General features: G+C 42.1%; 1 protein-coding gene across 4 annotated transcripts; it reads left to right on the top strand.

Moving 5' to 3' along the window:
* Positions 1-774: 774 nt before the first annotated feature.
* LOC127333706 (DNA mismatch repair protein MSH4) lies at positions 775-17,187 on the top strand. Of its 4 annotated transcripts, none has more exons than XM_051360111.1 (24): positions 775-1,005; positions 3,960-4,163; positions 4,252-4,287; positions 4,384-4,496; positions 5,605-5,650; positions 6,371-6,417; positions 6,562-6,672; positions 6,927-7,002; positions 7,245-7,317; positions 7,409-7,554; positions 7,707-7,792; positions 8,744-8,883; positions 8,948-9,087; positions 9,161-9,211; positions 9,580-9,649; positions 14,074-14,217; positions 14,343-14,410; positions 14,523-14,581; positions 14,679-14,835; positions 15,546-15,598; positions 15,690-15,788; positions 16,208-16,322; positions 16,404-16,526; positions 16,735-17,187. In XM_051360111.1, exons 1-24 carry the CDS (start codon positions 904-906, stop codon positions 16,900-16,902), a joined length of 2,427 nt encoding a protein of 808 aa, XP_051216071.1. In that variant the 5' UTR covers positions 775-903; the 3' UTR covers positions 16,903-17,187. The 4 variants fall into 4 exon arrangements, with proteins under 4 accessions (XP_051216071.1, XP_051216074.1, XP_051216072.1 ...); XM_051360114.1 differs by having other exon boundaries at positions 776-1,005; positions 6,565-6,672; positions 9,586-9,649; XM_051360112.1 differs by having other exon boundaries at positions 776-1,005; positions 6,565-6,672.
* The last annotated feature ends 812 nt before the right edge of the window (positions 17,188-17,999 follow it).

Genomic DNA, 17,999 nt, shown 5'->3' with positions numbered 1-17,999 from the left:
TTCTTCAATAAGCGGAATTTTCTGGTTCGTCAACATCGCTATCATCTATGCTTACCTCCCCAAGACAGTGGCAGGTTCTTTGGGTTTGAAGGTGAGTTGGTTTATTCGGCGTGGTGCTGTCGTGCCTCTGCTACTGTTTTTCACCGCCTCTACCTTTCTTCTCTCCCTCCGACGTCATGGTGGTGTTTGGGGATGAAGTAGGTAGGGTTGTCGTTAAGCTAGGGAGGCCTTGGAGCTCAAGAACCAGATTATATTGGAGCATATTCTCTCGTGTCGCAGATGAGGCGCAGAAATCTTTGGCCAAGATGGCCTTTCTCCCGCCGGCTCCACTTGCCGGCGTTTATCTAACCTCCATCGGGAGGCCCTGTTCGAGTTCAGGCGTTGATGGATTTGCTGGGTTGGAGGCAAGTGGTTTTGTCCCCGTCTTCAATCATGGCTGCAGCGATCTGAACTTCCTGCTCCGCAGGGGGAAAGAAGATGGACTAGATTGCTTTGTATCATCTTTTAGCAAGGTCTTTCTTACAAATGCTAGGGATCCATATGTAATTTCTGTATTTGATGGGATTCCTTGTAATTACTTTGTACTCCCTCTGTTATATTAATGCAAGGTTCTAGCCCCTTCTGGGGCGCTCCGCTGTTCAAAAAAAAAAAAAAGTGTGCCCTTAGTCAACGTTAGCCGTCGTTTCCAGCTGTTACCGTGACAAATGGGACCAATCAGCGGTCCACCAGCACAGCCTCACAAAGCACACCCTCCTTGGGCACTTCCAGCCGCGGCAGGCCGTGTAGATTAGAGGAGGAAGCAGCGGCCCAAACGCTCTCTCCTCGCCGTTTCGTTCGCACACACACGCGCGAGCTAGCAGCCGTAGTTGCAGCTCTGCAGGGCTCGGCCTCGGCGCGCGGGAGATGGAGGAGGAACCGGCCGGAGGAGGGGGTGCGGGTTGCATCGTCGTCGCCGGCGACCGCTCGAGCTTCGTGACCGGCCTCATCGAGAACCGAGCCAAGGAGGTCAGCCCCTTAAACCCTCTCCTCACTCCTCACCACCCCCCTGCCCGCATTGGTCCACTCAGGTCGTCGGTTTCGTCTCGCGGCTTCCATTTCGATCCACCCGCCCTCCGCGCCCTGCCAGATCTTCGCCGGTTGGCCGCGGATCCAGTCGAAGCAATCGCTCGATTGCTCAAAATTAGCCCGGCGGCTGGGTTTGGGTGATAGGTTTTGCGGTCGGTTGCGTGTTTCCCTCTTGGGTAGAGATCTGCACCCGCCTCGGAGATTTTTCTAGGGTTTCGGGTCTTCAGGATTGACGATGGCTGCACGCTTGTTCTCCTGCTGCATTTGCCGTTCGAATAGAATCGAAATTGCGATATAAACTGTACCCTCACGTGTCAGCAAACTTTCAGTTATTTACCGCCGATGCTTATTTCTACACGAATTTGGGGGTTAATCGCCGCCCAGAAATGTAGACCGCCTTTGACTGCTTTTACTATGATTTGTTTGCGATTCTAGTGAAGTGCTGCATACCTTGTAAATTAACTCGGAAATAGATGGATAATACCTTTAAAAAACGATTTCCTTCGTTTATGGCACACTGGTTTAATTTAGGAGTTTGTTTTATTGTGTATTTACAGCCTAGCTATACTATGTCACCTACATATGCAAGTCTTAATTAAATTATATATCTAGGTGTGGAATGTGTCTATTTGTAGAGGAATACCAATCTCTCCACCCACATCAACTGAATATCAATTGTTTTTGGTGCGCCTGCAAGTGTTCTAGTTGTGTATGTGGACATCTGTGGCTGTCTCTGCGTGAATTACATGAAAGTGCACCCCTGCAAGTGTTTTATTGTGCATTTACAGGCTAGCTACACTGTCACCTACATATACAACAACAACCAAGCCTTTCAGTCCCAAACAAGTTGGGGTAGGCTAGAGTTGAAACCCATAAGATCTCGAAACCAAGTCATGGTTCCGGAACGTGGATAGCTAACTTCCACGCACCTCTGTTCATGGCTAAATCTTTTTCGATATTCCAAACCTTCAGGTCTCTCTTAACGGACTCCTCCCATGTCAAGTTTGGTCTACCACGACCCCTCTTAACATTCTCAGCACGCTTTATCCATCCGCTATGCACTGGCGCTTCCGGAGGCCTCCATTGGATATGTCCAAACCATCTGAGACGATGTTGGACCAGCTTCTCTTCAATCGGTGCTACCCCAACTCTCTCTCGTATATCGTCATTCCGTACCCGATCCTTTCTTGTGTGGCCACATATCCATCACAACATGCGCATCTCTGCTACACTTAACTGGTTGATATGTCGTCTCTTCGTTGGCCAACACTCCGCGCCATACAACATCGCAGGTCGGATAGCTGTCCTATAAAACCTGCCTTTTAGTTTTTGTGGCACTCTCTTGTCACAGTACGCCAGAAGCTTGGCGCCACTTCATCCAACCAACCTTTATTCGGTGGCCCACATCTTCATCGATATCGCCATCCTTCTGCAACATGGACCCCAAATATCGAAAAGTGTCTCTCTCCGGTACCACCTGCCCATCAAGGCTAACCTCTCCCTCCTCGTGCCTAGTAGAACTGAAACTGCACCTCATGTATTCAGTTTTAGTTCTACTAAGCCTTTAACCTTTCGATTCTAGAGTTCGCCTCCACAACTCTAACTTTCTATTAACCCCCGTTCGGCTATCATCGACTAGCACAACATCATCCGCAAAGAGCATACACCATGGGATATCTCCTTGTATATCCCTTGTGACCTCATCCATCACCAAATTAAAAAGATAAGGGCTCAAAGCTGACCCTTGGTGTAGCCCTATTCTAATTGGAAAGTTATCAGTGTCGCCATCACTTGTTCGAACACTTGTCACAACATTATCATACATATCCTTGATGAGGGTAATGTACTTTATTGGGACTTTGTGTTTCTCCAAGGCCCACCACATGACATTCCGAGGTATCTTATCATAGGCCTTCTCCAAATCAATGAACACCATATGAAGGTCCTTCTTTTGCTCCCTGTATCTCTCCATCAGCTGTCGTACCAAGAAGATGGCTTCCATGGTAGACCTCCCAGGCATGAAACCAAATTGGTTTTTGGTCACGCTTGTCAACCTTCTTAAGCGGTGCTCAATGACTCTCTCCCATAGCTTCATAGTATGGCTCATCATCTTGATTCCACGGTAATTAGTACAACTTTGAACATCCCCCTTGTTCTTGAAGATTGGTACTAAAATACTCCGCCTCCATTCTTCGGGCATCTTGTTTGACCGAAAAATGAGGTTGAAAAGCTTAGTTAGCCATACTATCGCTACGTCTCCAATGCCTCTCCACGCCTCGATGGGGATACCATCAGGACCCATCGCCTTGCCTCCTTTCATTCTCCTTAACGCCTCCTCAACCTCAGACTCCTGGATACGTCGCACAAAGCACATGCTGGTATCATCAAAGGAGTCGTCTAGCTCAGTGGTAGAGCTCTCAACCTCTCCATTGTAAAGGTTGTCAAAGTACTCCCGCCATCTACGCTTGACCGCCTCATCCTTCACAAGAAGCCGATCCTCTCCGTCCTTGATGCATTTGACTTCGTTGACATCCCTCGTCTTCCTCTCCCTAAACTTGCCCATCTTATAGATGTCCCTTTCGCCTTCCTTCGTGTTTAAACGTATGCAAGTCTTAATTAAATTATGTATCTAGGTGTGTCTATTTGTAGAGGAATATCAATCTCTTCACCCCCATTCAATGGAATATCAATTGTTTTTGCTGCGCCTGCAAGTGTTCTGGTTGTGTATGTGGACATCTGTGGCTGTCTCTGCATGAATTACATCAAAGTGCACATGACCAAAATAATTTCTACATTTTGGGTAAACTAGAAAAAGCTGATGCTGGGCTTCACGAATGGATACTCTGTTCTACTATTTTGCTTCTCTTACTGTAATGAGTTTTTAAATGTTACAGGTTGGTGTTGCGGCCTTTGATTTGAGATCAGCCTCACTGCACCTCTCTCAGTATATCGAGACGAGCTGCTCATACCAGAATACAAAGACGCTACTGCATTTCTACGATCCGATGGTTGTAATTGTGCCCCCTAATAAAACAGCTGCAGATGGTATGGTTGGAGTTTCAGAGCTGGTTGATAAAAATTACCCATCAAACAAAAAGGTGACTAGTGTTTATGGTATTTAATCCATATTCTACACAAGGGTAAAAATTTACTGCATTCCAGTCTAAGAATAAGCTCACTTTGCAGGTCACGATGGCACGTGGTTGCTTTGATGATACAAAGGTATTATGATTGGCTCTCACTCACTGGCACAGTTGTCCTTCCAGTTATGGGGTGAATGGCGCCGCTTCATATCATTCATATTCCTTTTTCTTTAAGGGGGCTGTTATGGTGAAAAACCTTTCAGCCAGGGACCCATCTGCACTAGGTTTGGATACTTACTGCAAGCAGTACTATCTTTGTCTTGCTGCGGCCTCTGCAACAATAAAGTGGTAAGAGTGCTCAACACATGAATACGACATTACTCTGCATTTCTCCTTCTTCATTAATAAATCAACAACGCATTAAGCAACAATGAGAGTGAATTCCCATAACATGTAATGCATATAACCAGTATTGTATCAACTACCAATATTTTTTCTCGAACACACGTCTAAGCGTGGGTCATTGTGTGTTAAAATAAAACCGTCGAGAAGACGGGAGCATTACGGAGTGGTAGCCAGGCTATGAAAAAAGGTCAGAGAAAGCAAGGAAAAAGCTGTACGAGGCTAACTTTGTTAATACTGCAGGTTCTGTCCGGGTGGTTCATCAGGAGGCCTAGCTTCTGTATTCATGACTAGTCCAGATCTGTCTAATAGGAGTTCTAACATTCTTCTTTCCTACTGTCACAACTAGTCCAGATCTGTCTAATAGGAGTACTAACATTCTTCTTTCTTACTGTCACAACTAGTCTCGATCTGTCTAATAGGAGGACTAACATTTACAGCTTCTTTCTTACTGTTTACATCATTCAGAATTAGTCATGTCCTAGCACCCTCATCTTCTTTTAATGATTCACATTTTTGAAATGTCCCTGCATATTTAGTACTGCATGACCCACTGAAAAGGAGACTATATTTAAGCTGTAAACTCCTTCATCATTTGAGAAAAAATGGAACAGTTTCGAAAAAAAATCTTGAGCATCAAAATTTATCTAACAGCTTGTTATTGTTGCGATTATTGATAAGTAAGCATTTTTCTACATTGAAAAGAAACGAGGCTGAGGAGCCATGCTTTGTTCTGACGAAGAGGAGAGACTTAATATGTCATGAGCAGTGTTAGTCTAACTTGTTTTGACAGATTTTTCTATTAATTTGAAAATTGAACACCTTATGTCAAAAGCTAGCACTGACATCCATTTATATTTTATTTTTTTGTTGTACTCACATTCATCGCGTTTTTTTTCATTCATCTTCTATTATGGCATCTTTCAATTGAAATATCATATTGGGGTATGAACTGCATCTGTTACCCAATTTCTCGAATTTTTTTCATTTGCTACAGCAAGGTTACCCAGCATCACATGAATCTTATGAGTTTATATATATATATTTCTGGCAGGATAGAATCAGAAAAAGGTGTAATTATTACCAACCATTCCTTATCAGTAAGTTCTTGAAAACATCTTTAACAGATATTACTATGTGAGCTTTTGTTTCACCTTTAAGTTCATCCTCATTAGTTTCTCATTAAGAAGTGGCAAATCTGGTGCTTTTATGTTTATTCTCTATTTGATGACATATTTCCTAGATCCTATGCTGGTTATGCATATTTGAAATATCATATATGCATTGTCTCAAGAAATTGGCTTTTATAGTGACATTAATACGGCAGTGTGTTAATGGCAACAATTTGTGTAACTATTGTAGCTCTATGATTATTTATCATGCAGTAGATTGTTTCTAGCGTCAGCTGGGTGTTCTATGCATGTATGTGGTATGTGCTATCCTTATTCTGAAAACTCATGCAGATTTTAGGGTTTAGGGTTTCTTCCATGTAGCCACCACTTAGTCAGGAATTATATTATTTAAAATTCTATTGTAATTCCCTGGGTCTTTTGTTAGACACTTGGATAATAGCTCCTATGTTATGTTAACTCCAGGGATTATGATGTTCTGCATATTTCATTTTTTAATTAATGTATGCCACTATGCCCTCAAATAGTCAATCACCATATTTCATGTGTTTCTAGACATGGTTATTTACTCGTATGTTATGTTAACTCCATAAAATGGAAGTTGAAATATTTTATTCTCTCTGTTTGTATCTGTTAATGGGTCATGGCCTCCCATAACTGGCTTCCTTAAAAGTCTACTTTTGCTGTCAGGTTACATTCAACGGCTCGTTTGACCATATGAACATTGACTCAACTAGGTATTATTTTAAAACGATACTCCTTCAAATTGTATCAAGTAATCTAACCTGATTAATCTTCATCACCAAAAGAACTAGAAGAACATGTGTTTAACAATTCAGTTGGTAGATCTGAATGGCCTGCATTGTTTGATGTACACCCAGCAGTGTTCAAACCTTAGAAATTATTGACCCTCTCCATACTGAACTGTGGGGTACTAGCAACAAAAAGAAGAGTCTCTTTCAGATGCTGAAGACTACAAAGACTACAGGAGGGTATGCCTTCACAACCCCAAACTATCCCCATTTGCATCATGTTGCAATGTAGACAAAGCTAAACATCCTTTACTTTCTTCATTTTAAGTATCCCGATTGATAGCTTTGCTATAACCATTTCATTTTTCAAATTTCAACCAATTATCCAGTGAGAAAATGAGGCTACAATTTTATGTCAACTGTTTATTTATGCCATATGATGTTTATTTTTCTTTGCTTAGTCTGATTATCAAACTTCAACATGGCTGTCCCAGGTCTAGACTACTGAGAGCCAACTTACTACAACCGCTAAAAGATATTCAAACTATCAATACTCGGCTCGATTGCTTGGTAAGTAGACTTGGTTTAATGTATGGCGTATTTGTGAAGCACCGAATTGATCTATAACTTCATATATGGTGTTTCTAAAACGCTTCAGAAATTCTAGTGCTAGCCTGCGAGAACAAAATGTAGCAATGTATAGAAAAGCTTGATAAGGTGGTGGCTAAGGTCCCTAGCTGGAAAACTAGCATGCTCGGTGTGTCCTCGGAAAACTTAGTACACATGTTCTAATTTAATATCATAAATTTCAGGATGAGCTAGTGAGCAACGAGGAACTGTTCTTTGGCTTAACACAAGGTCTTCGTAAATTTCCAAAAGAATCAGGTTTCTCTATATCCTCTTCTCTTGGTGTGCTGTTCTCCAGATGATACGATCTTCAATCTTACAAAACCTTCTCACCTTTACGATGTCCTAGATAAGGTTCTCTGCCACTTCTGCTTCAAGCCTAAAAAGGTCACTGATGAGGTACTGAAACCTGCCAATGGTAGAAAGAGCCAAATGTTGATATCTGACATCATTGTCCTAAAAACTGCTCTGGATGCAATACCATTCCTCTCCAAGGTATTGTACTCAGAATGATGTCCCGGCATTTACATTTTATAATCAAATATTAGTCTTGAGTTATCTCTGATGATTTATAATTTTATTTCTACTAAAATGGCAGCACTAATTCTCCAGCATGTAATGTGTAGCTCCTCCTATCATGCATGCAGGTTCTGAAGGGGGCTAAAAGTTTTCTTCTTCAGAACATTTATCAGACAGTATGTGAAAATCCAAAGTATGCAAGCATGAAAAAGAGGTACAATTTTATGCTCTCTAGTCTCTTCCCTCCTGTTCCAAAGGAAAATTTAGATGCCCTACATTCCTTTCTTTTGCATAATGCGTACACATGGTCTTCGTCCGATACATCTATTAAAATGGGACACCAGAATACCCCTAATATGTGTATCTGTAGATCTTCAAGGTGCTTTTACTATCAACATTAATCAAATATTATTCATTGATGTAAATTGCAATGTTTCACTCAAAATTTCCTATACTCAGCCTGGATGCAACGCAAGATTTATCTAGCATGCTTGCTTCAGCCAGAACTGCTTTTGGCAAACCTTTCTTCGAAGTCATTGCTACATCTTCTTGGTGAACAAAGGAACACAAAGATTTTTGACAATGTAAACCCTACCTTTAGCGCTTGGTCTTACTCCTTCAAAAGGGAGCTTTTCCTTCTTTCTTGCAGAATGAAGGACGACCTTAGACAATCTTTGGTTCATTGGTTAGACAATATGTCATCTTCGGGCTACGCCCTTTGTATATTTCCCCTTTCCCCTTTTCCCTGTACATATTTTCTTTACATACAAAATCTATTGCAGGGGCCTCCCCTATAGTTTTCCGTTCAAAGGGAAGATAGCATAATATGAATTATCATGCAACATTCACCAATGGTTTAGTTTTGCTCGTCTTGTTGCTAGTCTACGAAATACTGATTTCACCCTGCACAACAGGAGCACATGTAGTTATATTTTGGTATTGTTGAGCATGATGACAAGGTATTAATAGCAGGTTCTTTCCGAAAGTTTTAATTTGTGTTTTTCTTCCTTTTTGCGTTCCTGCTTTGCCTCTATCTATCGATTTTTATTTGCATCGCCATATTTCAGTATTTGCTAACCACAGTTATATTCATCTCCACTGTAAATAATTATGTAAAACCTGAACCACGTTTCTTATGCTTGTGTGCTCTCTTATCTGATCCTAGAATCGGGGATGTGATTGATGAAGATGTTGTTCATTCAAGGGCTCCTTTTGTAGCTTGCACTCAGCAGTGCTTCGCTATTAAGGCAGGAATTGATGGGCTGCTTGATGTTGCTCGCCGATCATTCTGTGATACCAGCGAAGGTGCTTACCATTTCATATTCATTTCTGATTTGTGTAATGCATTAGCTTACATACTATATTGCAGCCATACATAACCTCGCCACCAAGTACAGGGAGGAGTTTAATATGCCAAATCTGAAGATACCATATAACAACAGACTGGGGTTTTACTTTATTATTCCCCAGAAGGACATTACTGAAAAGCTTCCAAATAAATTTATTCAGGTATGTAGATTTTCCTTCAAAAGTTCAGCTTCGTAGTTGCATGCTAACCAGTTGAGTTTAAATAATTAATTAGGTTGTTAGGCATGGGAAGAATGTCCATTGCTCAAGCTTTGAGCTTGCTTCGGTAAGTTTACTTTTTCGTAATTTAATATTCTTAGGTTTTGTTGGTAACTGGGCATTAATTGCCAGACTGCAAAACTCCACCATGCGTTTTTTTTAGGTTCAAGTCCAGTGGAATACATATGTTAGCCTAGCCAACCGAGTTTACCCACTCAGTAGCCCATTTTATGTTTTTTTTTGTTTTTATCTCAAAAAAACTGTGTTGTTTACTGTAATTGGGAGTTTTCTTCTTTCTCTGAAAGATCAGCTCCCCGAATGGGAAAAGTTAAAAATAACTTCTGTAGACCTTAAACTATACTGCATGCGAGCAGACATTCTATTTTATTTTGTGCAGCCCTGGCAGCTACTTAATTTCATGTATTTTCTACCAAGATGCAGCTAAATGTTAGGAACAAATCGGCTGCTGCTGAGTGCTTCTTGCGCACGGAACTTTGTTTGGAAGGTTGCTACAACCATTAAGTGTTTGTCATTTGTTATCATATTACACATAGTTCTTGTTTGAAGCCGTCATTGGAGCTCTGTTACTTTTGTCTATTTCAAGAATGTGTTTTCATTTCATCTTTATTCCAGTTAATGAATAACCCATCTTACAAGTTTATATAAAAGAAATGGGTTATCAATATAATACGAGACACTGTCTAACTTTCATGACATCCTCCATGTAGGTAGCAGCAGTTAGCTGTTGTATAACAGAGCAGTATCATGATTCATAGTCTATTTATGGATCCACATCTTTTTCTTGTCAACCTTGTCTCTAGTGGGCCATTTATTTACCTTACCGGCCTCTTCTGGCTGCTAATAAGCTTGGCAGTCATGCACTTGAATGGCTGATAGCGCAAACTTAAAAGCAACACTTGGTTTACCTCACTAAGTTCTCATTCAATTTGACTTCTAATGCTTGTCAAGGCTGTAGAAGCTACTTTTGCTTATCCGCATGAAATGGGAAATACTATGTTATTTCCTCTTCTGATATTACTGCCTTTACTTTATTCATTGGATTTATAGGAATCTCTTTTGATAATGGAGCAATGGATAATGGAATAGCGGAGTTAACCCTATTATCAAAGTGGTTAACTCCCTCAATAAACTTGACTCAAGAAAGTTCTAATTCTTCTATAAATTCATATGAATTTCTTACTAATGCTATTTCTTCTGTAAGTCTAGCTATCTTTGGTTTATTCATAGCATATATCTTATATGGATCCCCTTATTCTTTTTTTCAGAATTTGGATTTGATAAATTCCTTTTACAAGGAACAACAACAACAACAACAACAACAACAACAACAAGCCTTTCAGTCCCAAACAAGTTGGGGTAGGCTAGAGTTGAAACCCATAAGATCTCGAAGCAAAGTCATGGTTCCGGAACGTGGATAGCTAACTTCCACGCACCCCTATCCATGGTTAAATCTTTGTCGATATTCCAAACCTTCAGGTCTCTCTTAACGGACTCCTCCCATGTCAAGTTTGGTCTACCACGACCCCTCTTAACATTCTCATCACGCTTTATCCGTCCGCTATGCACCGGCGCTTCCGGAGGGCTCCGTTGGATATGTCCAAACCATCTGAGACGATGTTGGACCAGCTTCTCTTCAATCGGTGCTACCCCAACTCTCCCGTATATCGTCGTTCTGTACCCGATCCTTTCTTGTGTGGCCACATATCCATCTCAACATGCGCATCTTTGCTACACTTAACTGTTGGATATGTCGTCTCTTCGTTGGCCAACACTCAGCGCCATACAACATCGCAGGTCGGATAGCTGTCCTATAAAATCTGCCTTTTATCTTTTGTGACACTCTCTTATCACACAGTACGCCAGAAGCTTGGCGCCACTTCATCCAACTAGCCTTGATTCGGTGGCCCACATCTTCATCGATATCGCCATCCTTCTGCAACATGGACCCCAAATATCGAAAAGTGTCTCTCTCCGGTACCACCTGCCCATCAAGGCTAACCTCTCCCTCCTCGTGCCTAGTAGAACTGAAACTGCACCTCATGTATTCAGTTTTAGTTCTACTAAGCCTAAAATCTTTCGATTCGAGAGTTCGCCTCCACAACTCTAACTTTCTATTAACCCCCGTTCGGCTATCATCGACTAGCACCACATCGTCCGCAAAGAGCATACACCATGGGATGTCTCCTTGTATATCCCTTGTGACCTCATCCATCACCAAATCAAAAAGATAAGGGCTCAAAGCTGACCCTTGGTGTAGCCCTATTCTAATTGGAAAGTCATTAGTGTCGCCATCGCTTGTTCGAACACTTGTCACAACATTATCATACATATCCTTGATGAGGGTAATGTACTTTATTGGGACTTTGTGTTTCTCCAAGGCCCACCACATGACATTCCGAGGTATCTTATCATAGGCCTTCTCCAAATCAATGAACACCATATGAAGGTCCTTCTTTTGCATCTCTCCATCAGCTGTCGTACCAAGAAGATGGTTTCCATGGTAGACCTCCCAGGCATGAAACCAAATTGGTTTTTGGTCACGCTTGTCAACCTTCTTAAGCGGTGCTCAATGACTCTCTCCCATAGCTTCATAGTATGGCTCATCAGCTTGATTCCACGGTAATTAGTACAACTTTGAACATCCCCCTTGTTCTTGAAGATTGGTACTAAAATACTCCGCCTCCATTCTTCGGGCATCTTGTTTGACCGAAAAATGAGGTTGAAAAGCTTAGTTAGCCATACTATCGCTACGTCTCCAAGGCCTCTCCACGCCTCGATGGGGATACCATCAGGACCCATCGCCTTACCACCTTTCATCCTCCTTAACGCGTCCTTAACCTCAGACTCCTGGATACGTCGCACAAAGCACATGCTGGTATTATCAAAGGAGTCGTCTAGCTCAATGGTAGAGCTCTCAGCCTCTCCATTGTAAAGGTTGTCAAAGTACTCCCGCCATCTACGCTTGATCGCCTCATCCTTCACAAGAAGCTGATCATCTCCGTCCTTGATGCATTTGACTTCGTTGACATCCCTCGTCTTCCTCTCCCTAAACTTGGCCATCTTATAGATGTCCCTTTCGCCTTCCTTCGTGTTTAAACGTTGGTAGAGGTCCTCATACGCCCGACCCCTTGCTTCACTCACCGCCCGCTTTGCAGCCTTCTTCGCCACCTTGTACTTCTCCATGTTAGCTGCACTCCTGTCCAGATATAGGCATCTGAAACAGTCCTTTTTCTCCCTAATAACCTTCTGGACCTCATCGTTCCACCACCAGGTATCCTTAGCTTCCCTTCTACTTCCCTTAGTCACACCAAACTCCTCTACAGCGACCTTCCGCAAGCAGGTTGCCATACTCGTCCACATCATGTTTGCATCGCCTCCTTCCTCCCAAGGGCCCTCCTTAATAACCCTCTCCCTGAAAGCCTGGGATGCCTCACCCTTGAGCTTCCAGCACTTTGTTCTAGCGACTTTGGCGCGCTTACCCCGCTGGACACGGATCCTAAAGCGAAAGTCAGCAACCACCAGCTTATGTTGAGGAACAACACTCTCTCCAGGTATCACCTTACAATCAATGCAGGCGCGTCTGTCTTCTCTTCTAGAGAGGACAAAATCAATCTGGCTAGAGTGTAGACCACTACTGAACGTCACTAGATGGGATTCTCTCTTCCTAAAGAGGGTGTTAGCTACGACCATGTCATAGGCTAGAGCGAAGCTCAGGACATCTTCTCCTTCTTGGTTCCTGATGCCATAGCCAAAGCCCCCATGCACCCTTTCAAAACCTGTGTTAGATGTACCCACATGGCCATTGAGGTCTCCTCCTATGAAGAGCTTCTCACCAATAGGTACCCTCCTAACCAAGTCCTCCGTGCCTTCCCGAACTCCCTCTTGGTGCTCTCATTGTGGCCTACTTGTGGGGCATACGCGCTGATAACATTGAGGACTAAGTCCCCAACAACCAGCTTGACAAGGATCATCCGGTCCCCTTGCCTCTTGACGTCCACAACTCCATCCCTGAGGCTCTTATTGATCAAGATGCCTACTCCATTTTTGTTTGAAGTTGTCCCCGTGTACCACAACTTGAAACCGGTATCCTCCACCTCCTTCGCCTTCAGTCCCTTCCATTTGGTCTCTTGGACACATAGGACATCAACACGCCTCCTCACCGCTGTATCAACTAACTCCCATAACTTACCCGTCAGGGACCCTACGTTCCAGCTACCTAAGCGTATCCTCCTAGGCTCGGCTAACTTCCTTACCCTCCGCACTCGTCGAGTCAAATGCAGAGACCCTTGCTCATTTTTCACTACACCGGGGCGTCGGTGCAGCGCGACACTAAGGATGCGGCGACCCGACCCTTGCTCACTTATCACCGTATCCAGATCAAGATACGGCGCGCCACCAAGGGGGTGACGGCTCGGCCCTTGCCCATTTGACACCACACCCGGGTTCCGATGTGGCGCGTCGCTAAGAGGGTTACGCCCCAACGAGGTTCCTTTGGGTTTCATCTCCATAAGAGTGGCTGGGTTTTTTACGTTGGCTCGCCTCGCCTATCACAACCCTCCTCCTTTACCCGGGCTTGGGACCGGCTATGTTGAGACAACATAGGCGGAGTTCTTTTACAAGGAAAGTCCGAAAAAATACCTTTTCTTTTTAGATCAAGTGATAGCGCAAACTTAAAAGCAATACTTGGGTTTACCTCACTAAGTTCTCATTCAATTTGACTTCTAATGGTTGTCAAGGCTGTAGAAGCTTGTAGACAAACTTTTCATGCAATATTAGATGTCAAACTTGTATGCAAGCACCCATCATCTATTACTCTATACAAATCTTTTTTTCGAACACACGCCAAAGCGTGTCTTTGTATACTCTATACAAACCTTCAAGTTGGCTAAGTCTCTTTTGTTGTTTCAGGACTTATTAACGAGATCAGAGAAGATATTGCTATCTTAACAATGCTCGCTGAAGTATTATGTCTTTTGGACATGATTGTAAATTCTTTTGCCTATACAATATCTACAAAGCCTGTTGATCGTTACACGAGACCAGAGTTTACAGGTGGGATTTTAGCTCAATTCATGTAATTTCACTAGTATAAGTCTGACTTCTTTTATTAATGGTGTTCTTGGAATCCTGATTATGTAGTTCTTATGTAACTTGGTTTGTTGTTTTTGACTAAGCAGATGATGGTCCAATGGCAATCAATGCTGGACGGCATCCTATCCTCGAGAGCTTACATACTGATTTTGTTGTAAGTTTCTTTAATATTTATCGATTTCTCCATATTTAGCTCATAGATCATACTTTTTATTATTAATTTTATTTGAATGTCAATGGTTTGATATGCGGTCACTGTCATGCAGCCTAACAATATCTTTCTTTCCGAAGCATCAAATATGGTTCTTGTCATGGGGCCAAACATGTGAGACATATTAACATTTGCTTCTGAATTGTTTCTGTAGGCTACTGCTTTATTTATCTAATTTTATCTAGCCCCTGCATTGTCTTTGTTATTGTAGGAGTGGGAAAAGCACATATCTTCAACAGATTTGTCTTATAGTCATTCTTGCGCAAATTGGCTGTTACGTTCCAGCTCAGTTTGCATCACTGAGAGTAGTAGATCGTATATTCACACGTATAGGCACTGGAGACAATGTTGAAAACAACTCGAGCACGGTATGTGCACTCATCTTTCCGATATGGTATCTATTTTCTACTTCAGTCACTATCTGTCTGTATTGTGTTCAGGTTAGTTAGTGTCCTAGTGCATGAAACTGAAAATAGCATATGGGCTTGAAGGTTTTAAATTAAGTTGGTTATCTATTGTGACTCGTAATTATGTTTCTGTAATGGTCGAGTAGTGACATCATGTGGGTCTTGACATGAGGAGTAACATTGAAGCATGAGGATATGACCTGTCATAACCAGATCTTAAGCCTTTGGATTAGTTGGTTGGTGCATTTAAATCTGGTAGCTTACACTTCTTAGCCATTTTATTGTAATTTTAATTACAATTCTGATATTTTATTTTGAACTGCTTTTGCGGTTTATCTTTTGCATCCTATCTTCAGGGCGTAGTAGTCCGCATTGGACACCTATTTGCATATAATGTTTCTTCTATTTGGTCTGTCATTCAGTCAATACAGTATCTGTCTGCAGCCTATTGATGTACTTAGACCCCCTTCTTTTGGATTTGTGAACCGGTTTTCCTGCCTGAAAAGTGGGGCTTGATTACTTTTCCCTACTAGCGAGTGCACAGGTTTTCTGACTACATGGTGCAGCTGTGATTTTCCATCCAGTTCAGCTACTGTACACAAGCACCTTAAGATTTTTGGAAACAAGATTTTGTCTTAAATATTCCTAATTAGCTTAATTTCTGTTTGCAGTTTATGACAGAAATGAAAGAGACAGCTTTCATCATGCAAAATGTTTCTTCAAAGTACTACTACCTCGCTGCCATTGATTGAAATCACATATGTTTGTTGTTTGTCGTGTTTAGCTTCTGATGACCATGAACATTTGAGTTACAGGAGCTTGGTTGTAGTAGATGAACTTGGAAGAGCTACTTCTTCCACCGATGGGTTGGCAATTGCATGGAGCTGCTGTGAACACCTTCTATCCCTCAAAGCGTAAGAATTAGTAACCTCTCCTAAGTACTGATGTGGGTTCTTAAGCATGTCTGAATGGAAGTCCAGGCTTATATAGTTCTGCACTGCCCATGTCCAAATATTTTTATAATTTCCTATTTTCTTAAAAGAATATTTTATTTCTTAATCATTAAACAATGTCTCCTACCCTATAGCTACAGATAATTATAAATAGTGCCCCAAGAATTTGCGTTTGTACTCTTGTGGTAGGCTGTGGACCATTGAATTTCAAACACCAAATTTTCTCTATTTATATTTATTTAAGCAGAGATTTTTATATTTGATCACGAACATATGAATTATTTCAGTGGAAAACAGACATAGTATCTTACCTGAGTAGTTCGTGCTATATCAGATTTAATAGTGTGAATATGTGATAGTGTTTTCCTTCACCCATCCAGCTACACCGTGTTTGCGACACACATGGAGGGCTTGTCAGAGCTTGCGACGATGTATCCAAATGTGAAAATCCTCCATTTCGAAGTCGACTTGAGAAACAACCGCTTGGATTTCAAGGTAGGATTCAATGCACCAAAGACTGCAGGCATTTCGTTGTCATATCTTTAACACTGCACTGCTGCCTCCCCAACAAAACAGTTCCAGCTGAAGGATGGTGTCCGGCGGGTACCGCACTATGGACTTCTGCTAGCCAGAGTGGCTGGCCTCCCTGCTTCGGTGATCGACACCGCGGCCAGCATTACTTCACGTATCACAGAGCAGGTACTCCCATTTGGTTACAGACTGGTCTTAGACACTGATCTCGCTGAAGTATATGATGCAATTATAATTATCTTCCGAAATATGATACTCATGTTCCACCTTGCGTTCGCTATTTTACTGCACAAATCACTTGTTTCCTTCACCAGAGGATGGCCTCTTTTAAGTTATTCATTGATGCAGCAAAAAATTCCCTTGGTCATTCCTGCAGGAAATGGTTAGGATGGATGCGAACTGTGAGCAATACCGGTCTCTCGAGATGGCTTACCAGGCTGTGCAACGGCTCATCTGCTTGAAGTACTCGAACCAAGGCGATGACTACATCCGTGAAGCATTACAGGACCTCAAGGAGAGCTATGCCGCAGGTAAGTTGACATGAAAAAAGAGATTACTGCACCAGGAATATTACAGAGGTTTGCGTGGAGCGAGTCACACGGCCTATTTGCTGGTGTATCACCGCAGGGAGGCGTGATCCATAGGTCTTACTTTTTTTTGCCTTAGTCATGGCATTGTATTGTAACTTTTACACTAATAAAAGTCCTATACTGAAAGTAGCGATATGGTAAAGCGGAGGAGAAATACTACTTGACGATTGTATGTTTGTATATTCGCCCCAGATAGTTGTATTTTACTGGGTAGTAAATCAAAACTATACCAAGTGATAGCTCCATGCTTCCACTTTCCCGTAAATTTTAAGCTTTGAAATGAGATTGAATTTGACTTTTTTAAGATTTAAAGTTAAAGTCAAAGAAAGATATATCAGGATGTTGAATGAACAAAAGAATAATAAAGTGAAAAAAATTCTAGGTCAACACACGATAAATCCAAAGGCTCGTACAAACGAAAAAATATTAGACTACTCTGCTTAGTAGGTCAGCATGTGAAGGTGTATGGTGCCATTGTGTTGACCTAGCTAAGTTCACCAGTAGAGTGATGAAGCGTAGTGGTGGTTCCAATAGAAGTTTTGTAGATTCATAGACGAACATTGACACTCCCCTGGGAATTCAATGAAATAATGTAGTATAGTTTTGAAAAACAAGGTGGGGCCTCTAGAGCCCAATCTCTTATGGAGAATTTCCCTAGTGCTCTTGACTTCTGTAATCATGCAAGATTTGGGTTTTGAAGGTGACATCTTCACCTAGATTTTTTTCGAAATGGGGTGTCCCTGCCTATGCATCAATTGATGCATACGGGCTCACATCTTCACCTAGATGCATAACAACTTTCGAGTTGAGGGGTATATTCATGAAAGGTTGGACTGTGTTGTGGCCTCCCCGGCATGCAAGCTCGTTTACCTGGTTACGGGGTGATAAATAGGGATCCCCGAACGCTCCGACCATAGGCCTCTGATTGTACATTTGGAGGGAACCACCCGACCTGTCCGAACCAACAACAACAATTTAAATAAGGGGTTCGAGGCACGGTGACTCCTAGAAGATAGATGTGAGGAGGTGGTTAACGATGCATGGGAGGCTG

Source organism: Lolium perenne, chromosome 2 (genome assembly GCF_019359855.2).
Source record: "Lolium perenne isolate Kyuss_39 chromosome 2, Kyuss_2.0, whole genome shotgun sequence".
NCBI classification, from domain to species: domain Eukaryota; kingdom Viridiplantae; phylum Streptophyta; class Magnoliopsida; order Poales; family Poaceae; genus Lolium; species Lolium perenne.
Note: the sequence above shows the minus strand (reverse complement) of the source record. Positions and strands in the feature narration are given on the sequence as shown.

Bases quoted from the DNA above. Each gene is read 5' to 3' on its own strand.
- LOC127333706 (XM_051360111.1), top strand. From the start codon at position 904: ATGGAGGAGGAACCGGCCGGAGGAGGGGGTGCGGGTTGCATCGTCGTC. The intron at 8,884-8,947 runs GTGCTTACCATT...ACTATATTGCAG, and splicing joins ATTCTGTGATACCAGCGAAG to CCATACATAACCTCGCCACC. The intron at 14,411-14,522 runs GTAAGTTTCTTT...ACTGTCATGCAG, and splicing joins GCTTACATACTGATTTTGTT to CCTAACAATATCTTTCTTTC.